The sequence below is a fragment of the Scomber japonicus genome, chromosome 4 (genome assembly GCF_027409825.1).
Source record: "Scomber japonicus isolate fScoJap1 chromosome 4, fScoJap1.pri, whole genome shotgun sequence".
In the NCBI taxonomy this organism is placed as follows: domain Eukaryota; kingdom Metazoa; phylum Chordata; class Actinopteri; order Scombriformes; family Scombridae; genus Scomber; species Scomber japonicus.
The window spans coordinates 17,865,444-17,873,753 of record NC_070581.1 but is presented as its reverse complement, the minus strand read 5'-3'; the positions used below and the strand labels follow the sequence as shown (position 1 = coordinate 17,873,753).

At 39.3% G+C, this 8,310-nt stretch overlaps 1 protein-coding gene across 1 annotated transcript; it reads left to right on the top strand.

Annotated features, from left to right (window-relative positions):
- senp1 (SUMO specific peptidase 1) lies at window positions 1-8,107 on the top strand. The gene is made up of 18 exons (XM_053317473.1): window positions 1-571; window positions 837-895; window positions 1,024-1,205; window positions 1,298-1,373; window positions 1,501-1,699; window positions 1,826-1,970; window positions 2,066-2,184; window positions 2,670-2,935; window positions 3,055-3,115; window positions 3,357-3,395; window positions 3,498-3,582; window positions 3,679-3,819; window positions 5,255-5,386; window positions 5,623-5,826; window positions 5,919-5,998; window positions 6,135-6,219; window positions 6,889-6,984; window positions 7,080-8,107. The coding sequence occupies exons 1-18, from the start codon at window positions 438-440 to the stop codon at window positions 7,140-7,142; spliced, it is 2,166 nt and encodes a 721-aa protein (XP_053173448.1). The 5' UTR covers window positions 1-437; the 3' UTR covers window positions 7,143-8,107.
- Window positions 8,108-8,310: the final 203 nt, after the last annotated feature.

Sequence of the window (8,310 nt, the reverse complement as noted above, 5' to 3'; positions counted from 1 at the left end):
AAGCGGGAGATGTTATTCTTCAACGAGTTTTTATGCAATTTAAAGTCACGTTAAGGATATATAAATGACTTAGAGAGAGATACAAGATGGTAACCAATTTTCCGAACGCATTGGTTGCGACTTGTCGCATTCCTGTTGGAATTTAAACATACTTCAATAAATTAGCCGTGTAGCTAACAGCGTTAGCTAGCAAGGTAGTTAGCAACGTGTGCTAGCTAGGCGACTAGCAAATTCTCAGCTACCTAGCAGCTCTTTTTGTGGGAAAGTAACATGATATTTGTGAGTAGTAGTGATATTTGAAATAGCCTCAGCTAACCTGCCTCAGTCGAATGACGTGCATTAGCCTAATTTGGTTTCACTATATTGACAGGTAGACTGAAAGCAGTTACGGCGATTTATCCTCATACCAGCGGCGTTATTTACAAAACTTTTGAGCCATGTTGACTAAAATCTACGAATGGATAGGAACAGGCTTTGCCAATTTTCGCAATGGCGTACCAGCTGCGGACCACTCTGATGCACACCGGGCTCCAGGAGATGGTCAGATGAGGAGGAAAAGACCAATTGAATGGTATGGGCTGTAACAGCATTATTCCCATGTGTAACCGAGCGCCAGTGTATTTAAAAAGACATGGAATGAAACTGGCTCCAGGTCGTTTTGAAGTTATCCAATTAGTCTGTGTTAATGACGTTTCTGTGGAACTGCCATTAATTGTCTCGCTGGTCAATTAGTGTTTCAACCATATGTCATAATGTGAAGACAACTGTTTGTCATTTTATGGACCTGATTGAATATGTGAATAGCTGAACAACACCAATCTCTCTCTTTCCTTAAGTTTGGAAGATGGACATAACATTGACGAAGATGGCTTAATAATAAAGAAATCTCGAATGGGTAATTATAAAATCACTCACTTTATTAGACATCATAGTGTGAATATCACTGAGGATATAGTTAAATCAGTATAACACTCCTTACAGACTTGTTTGTTTGTCTGTTTCATGTTTGCAACTTTTTAAAAGGAGATCTTATTGATACAGTCAAGATTGCAGCCGAAGGGGTTAAAAGTCATAGCTCTGGTGTGGCTGCATGGATGAGGAACAATGTGAGCCCTACTTTAAGAAACATACTGCCTACTTCCCCTGGTCCTCCACCTGGTGAACCACAGCCATCAACATCGGCAGAAGTCTGGGCCGGGAGGCCGGTAAGTAAATGATTTATGGTACTTAAATATAAATATGTAAAAACAGTTTAAATTCCTTTATTTAAACATGTCATGTATGTGTTTGGTTACAGATTGCTGAAAGAAACTCCCTGGATGATACATTTGCTGCTCCCTCGACAACTTTGGAATGGAAAACATCCAAATCATGTGAGATTATCTCATAAAGGATTGTATAAACATTTGCATTATGGATGCTGTATGTATTTATTTATTTATTTGTGTTACCCTTAAGCTCTTCGTGCAAATGTTAATTATTGAACTTTTTTATTTCCAGCCCTGGAGTGGTTGCATAATGAAAAGTCCATTATGGGATCTAAAGTCTGTAGGCGACAAGTGTGCATGAGTCCTACACACCGTGAAGTGCCAAAAACAAATGGGCACTCAGTCAACTTGCCACCCTCCATCACCCCTAAACTACAGCCCACTCCACGGCTTGGCAGACCTTTAAACCTGAGACTGCATGGAACACCAAGGTACCTACTACCACTTGATTTCTGTGTCCTCTGTCTTCTTTTTGAATATTAGTTTTTTGCTGTGTAGTTTATCATTATACTGAGTGGGTTGATGATGTTTGATTACTGATCATTTTGTGTCTGCAGTTTGTTCAGTGGATTTGGTACACCAAGCAGCTCCTGCACCAGCATGTATGAGAAGACCTTTCCTATCAAAGTGGTGCAGAGCCCGACACACAGCACCTCATCTGTCCACATACACAGGGCCAAGCCACGTTGCACAGCACAAGAGGTCAGACATCAGAAATAAGGCACCATGTGATGCACCTGCTAATTTGGCTGTTGTATTTCTTTGTCAATTTTGTGGTTCTTACTTTGTTTATCCAGTCTGTTCGTGAAGAGGAGAAGGAGGTCTACAGGCAGCTTCTGAACATGGTCTCCGGTGGTCAGTCGTCTTGTCTTCACAACGGCAGCTCACACGCCTTCGTGAGGTCACACAGAGATTTGTACGTATCCATACAAAGTTGGAATGCTTCAACAGCCTATTCAATTGCTAATGAAACATTTAATGGCAGTCAGAGCAAGGAGGCACAGAAGAGAGAGCACTTTCAGAAACCACCACAGGCCTGTGGGGGGCCCCAGAAGCATACAAACATAGCAGTAGCATTTTATCAGAAAATACTAGTTTTTCTATCAAATGCTCACTCTGCATAGATTGGAACAACAGATTGAAAATGTTTTTACTTGCAGACCTTTACAGTCATCAGATTTCAAAAGTGCACTAATTTTCTGATACAGTGAAGAGTGACTAACATTGATTCTTTGTAACAACAGCAAAACAATATCACAGTTTATACAAAAGGTCTAATTAGTCACGGAGTATTAATAAATGTGTACAATATATTTCAGCAGTTCTATGTCCATCCTACATTACTTTGTATTTGAAATTACATCTGCCCATCTTCTCTTACCCCTGCCACTTTCTCATCAGCACCAGCTTTCTGACCACCAGCCGCAGACTACTACAGTTGTCTTCCCCTACTGGGTCAGCTGTAGAAGGAACTTCAGAGGGACCCAACAGCCCTCCCAGTCCCAGGGGGATGTCGAGCCAGAGCTCCAGCAACCTTCCTAGCCCTGTGGGGACCTCCAGCAAGATGTGGTCTGTAGACATGGACCTCAGCAGGGCAGCTACCCTCATGTTGGCTCCTTCCCCATCTGCTGTGCAGGATACCTCCTCTCAGGACACGCAGTCATCAGGTAATATTGTCACCCACTTGTCTGTACACTGTAGATATAGGATATCATAAGTGATTTTGACTTGTATATAGTTTCTGTTTTATTTCTCGGTTTGTGACCTCCTGACCTTTTTCTTGCAGCTCATAATGGTGACTCAGTAATTATTGTAAATGAGCAAAAGGGTAAAAAAGGCAGCTCAAGGTTAGTATTTTTCTGTCATTTTGTTTTTTATATTATTTTTTGATCGGCTTCATTAAATAGCAGTTAATTAATGATTAAATATAATACAAGCCGGGTCAGACACATGGGCATCTAAACATTTTATGTTTCATTTAATCATTTTTAATCAAAATGTACATGAATGCGTTACATAGAGAGTATGACCCTTGAGTGTTAGTAGGTGTTTGTCTGTATAAAGAGTAACATATTTCTGTCCTTAAAGTGTGCCATGTTTCCAAGCGGAGTTATGGATCAAAGAATTGTAAGTACTCTCCAAGGTGTTTTCATTTAAAACTAATTTACTATTTACTGATACTATGTTTAAACGGGCCCACATGATGAAAATGTTCTTCTGTGACTGTAGGACAAGTATGTATGACTCTCGGGCGAGAGAAAGACGGAGACAGATAGAAGAACAGGAGGCCCTGGCTGCCCAGCTGCTGCGACAGGTGAGTGTGCACCAACTCTTATTTTGGTTTGATTTTATCTATTGTTTCTCCACCTCCCATTATTCAACTAACCTGTGTCATGTTACTGGTGCTCAGCGCCTGTCTGAAGAGGTGCAGCGCAGCCCAGATGTGGAGGTCCATGTTAGAGTTCCTTTGGAGAAGGAGGTTCCTTTGACTCTTATCATTGAAGAGGCAAAGCCTGCGGAAGAGAAACCAGAATTCCCTGAACTCACAGAGGTATGATTATTGGCTTTTAATTTGTATGTGCTGCTACTGTGTATAGAGCTGCCGCGGTTAGCGCATTACCACGGTAACAGGGTCAAGCTGATCACTGCTTCATCACTGAGTGAGCGACTCAAGTGATGGGACATCAGTTATTCTCTGAAGCATGGCGTAAAGAATGATGTGCCTGCTGAATGACAACCACTATTCCGGCTACAAAATCAGCCTCTTAATGACGACACTGTAACAAAGACTGGTTATGAAGAATAGACTATTACAGGAAAAAATGAATTTGAAAAGTTTACTGAATTGGTTTGAATATGTACATTTTTTTTCTCCTGAAAACATATCTGAAAAAGTGGGATCTTCTAATTTTTGGGATCTAGACAATTATGTGTTCAAAGCAACAGATATTGTTTTTGAATGGAGTACTGGTGTAAAGCTGGCTCCTATATAGAGTGTTGTTGCATTATGGGCTGTTTATAGTGAGTGTATTAGTCAGTCAGCCCTAAAAGTATTTCATTAATCCACTTTAACCTGCAGGAGTTTCTGAAGGCTTGTCTAGAAAGGAAATAAATTCATGAAAGTTAAAAGGAGTCCAAAGCTTTTTTTGATGTCTCTACTCTCTACTGCTGAAACGGAAAATGTCAAGCTGCCTAATACCGTTGTCACAGATGGTAAAGAGCTCAAAAAGACAAACGGGCAATCTTATAAATGCTAACTGCTGGAGAAAATCATTTTTGACTGGTTCCAAGCGCCTAGGGGGAGGGTGTGGAAGTATGTAACTCCACTATTATAAGGTGTAGTAAGTAAAGTAAAGTAAGTTGGAAGCAAAAAGTATTTTTCCAATAACAGATGAAAAAGGTGAGGTCATCATATAATCAGGGTCACCTTGGATTCAGGCCAATGTGTTATTTACAAACCAGTTAATTTATAAAAATTAGGTTTAAATTTTATTTTGTTTTGTTCTTGTTTGTTTGGCGGTCACTGCAACAGTTTCAATAGCCTTGCTGATTTGTGCAGTAAGGAAAAAAAGCAATCCTGCAGCAGCTCTAGCTGTGTGTATGTAAAATTTAGATGGCCCTCCCAAATATGTAGGTATGAGTGTTGTTCATGCCTTAAAGAGATAGAAATGCAGTTGAAAGTACAGAATGACTACATGTTTGCCTGAATAGTGCATTCATGTAGAATTGTTGGTTTTAAATTTGTTGAGGCTGTCATGAAGTATTCTTGCATGTATGCTGTCCAGGTTAAGAGTACATTTTTCCCCCACTACTGAAGTCCCATTTGGTTCCAAACAATTAAATGAGAAGACATCAAAAATGTAAATTCAAGATGAGACAGGGAGGTTTCAGGTATTTGCAATTTTAGGACAGACTCGTATGCAGTGAGGGTAAGGGTATGGTCTATGCCCTGCATTTTCACATATATGCTGTCTCTTTCTATGAAGGAAATGGAGGCTGAAATAAACAGGGGGCTTAAAGGAGGAAGTCCTCATGAAGTGTTAAGTGAAGGTTTTGGTCTCAGCCTAAGACGCAAGGACCTACAGACCCTCGGCAGCCTCAATTGGCTCAATGACGAGGTGAGTACAGACTATGCCCAAAATGACACCCCAGGCCATGGGTCTCCATGTCTGAATTGCCTTAAGGCTTTAACATTAGACCAGATGGACACATTAGTCTCCATTTGATTATGTATCCAATTAATTTTCATATGTGATCGTGTATTTAAAGTACATATAGTAACTGTTACACTTAGCTATACAGTAGAACTTGTCCAGTCAATTGAAAGTCGGTCTGTCACCTCTTAACCTCTCAGGTGATCAACTTTTACATGAATTTGCTGGTTGAGCGCAGCAAGGACCCCAACCTGCCATCAGTCAATACGTTCAACACCTTCTTCTACCCCAAGCTGCGCAGCAGCGGCTATTCAGCTGTCCGCCGCTGGACCAAAAAGATGGACATCTTTTCTAAAGACATCCTGCTGGTTCCTGTCCACTTGGGGGTGCACTGGTGCCTCTCTGTAAGTCTTAATGACTATAATTGTCAACCTGGAAATAACAGTTTCAGCATTTACGTTGCAGTTTTTTTTTATTGTGAAACTCTTTCTCTCAGGTGGTGGATTTCCGGAAAAAGGCTATCATGTACTTTGATTCTATGGGAGGAAACAATGATGAAGCATGCACAATATTGTTGTAAGTTTCAGTATGAGATATGTTTGTTATATTTGGTGGTGATATATTTGGAATTGGTGAGCTCAGTGTAACTCCTGCATATTGGTTCTTTATGGTCCATTAAAGTGTTTTGACTTATTCATTTTTGTTTCACCAGTGATTACCTGCAACAAGAAAGTAAGGACAAAAAGGGCAAAGAACTGGATACCTCAGGCTGGACTCTGCACAGCAAAAAGCGCAATGTAAGTCCTTCGTACATTGGGGCTGAGAGCATCAAATAGTCCATTTCCACTGTTGTGCTTTGTCATACTGTCATCACACTGCATACATTCAGAAGTCTCAAGTGGGTTTCTATTACCAACACATAGTTACAGGTCAGGGGCTAGTTGTTCTTCCATTTTTAGCCAGCTTGTCTAGGTCTGTGCTGCAGTGCAGCATTCAGGGTCCCCACAGATCCTTAAAAAGACTTAAACTGTCTTTAATTTATTTTTTGATATTCAAGATCTAAAATGTCTGGAATTGTGAGTTAAGCCATTAAATCTGATTTGAGCCTCTTTTTCAATCTCAGTAAAACTCATTACTGTGTATACAGTAGTCTAATTTGTCGTATTCTTTTTCAGAAGCAATGGTATTATTCTTTCCTGTTTAAAGGGGTTTTAAAAAGGTCTTAAAAGTCATTTATTTTGTACTGTGTAAATGTGCAGATACTCTGAGCATTGTTACCAGTGGACTCGTTTTAATATACATGATAAAGTTTTCTTTATCTCACAGTTGTTTCAACTGCACATTTTTGTAATTATACAGGATGACCAGTTCTGGATTATGTTGCACCAGCTACACAGTGGTGCTTAGTTGAGTTGACTTGAACCTGTAAATGTCTGTTAACATTGTTATTCCTCCTTTTCTCTCAGGAAATCCCACAGCAGATGAATGGTAGTGACTGTGGAATGTTCACATGCAAATATGCAGATTACATTACCAAAGACAAGTCAATCACATTTACACAGGTAATCAATCAGCATGAAGAGGATTTATCTGGTAAATCATCATAATAGTGACCCAACTGCAGCTAACATGACCACTTTGTTCTTCTTATACACAGAAACACATGCCCTACTTCAGGAGAAGGATGGTTTGGGAGATTCTGAAGCATAAACTTTTGTGATGTCAAAATTAGGATTATGTCCCAGTGTTGCAAGTACAAACTGTGATGGTTGAGTCATGTTCAACAGGAGAATCCACTTCCAGTAGTCCTGTTTTGGGAAAAACGTGTACACCAGCTCTTCAGATCCAGAACCAAACTCTGCCAATCTCCATCCTCAAAAGTTAATCAAGCCTTCAGCTGAACTTGGCTCATGAGATGTTGCTGGAGTACCAAGCAATGCCTCCTGGTCCTCTACTCCAGTTTATTGGGGTTTTTTGGTGCACCAATGGAGCATCAGTATAGCAGCTCAAACACTGCGTGTTTTGTATTGCCCAGCCAAAAACTCTTTTTGAAATCACACCTTGTACTGGCTTACAAACCATACTCTGCTGCAATGTTCAGTTTGATGCAGACACACAAGTTTACATGTTTTTGTCTTGCAGGGAGATGAGTGCATCAGGCTGCGTTGTTTTTTTATAACCGCAGTAATACTACATTTTGGTATAACTGTCACTATTTGATACTTGTGGTATGTGCAAAAGAAGATTGACTTTATAATGAACATATAAATGCCCCAAAAAAAACTTTGAATGGCATCTAGTCTAAAAATCTTTGTATTTGGGCATAAGATTTGTACTTTTGTTTCCTGCAATATGAACAGTTTCCCTAAAACATGATTATTTTTGTAGTCTTTTGTTTTTGATTAAATGCACATAAGTCTTTAAATGTGACATTGCCTCAGAGTGTGATTTGTAATGACAATGGATTGCTGTCTTACCTTTCCACTGACCTGCTAGTGTAACAACATAGTCTTACACCCTGAAGTAGCAGGGTAACAAGTTTAGCCATTTCCTTATATATGAGTCTTGATAAAAGATTGTAAATTAAGTTTTTCAAAGTCTATTTTATGTATTTGAGAGTCTTTTGGTTTAATGGCAACTTTTGGGCATATTCAGAATATTTTGAACTTTGTAAAAACATACAGCCTCTTGAACAGTGTAATATACTTTTTTTATTATGTATTTCCTATCTATTTTTATCTAGATCCAAGTCTGTTTTAGAAATAAATTCTCTTGTATTGTGAATATTCTTTGTGTTACATCAAAATTATTTGTATTTTATATAAACACTGACTCATTTCGATAGATTGATAAACATTAGAGAACTTAAATGTGTTTTGGTTCATTTA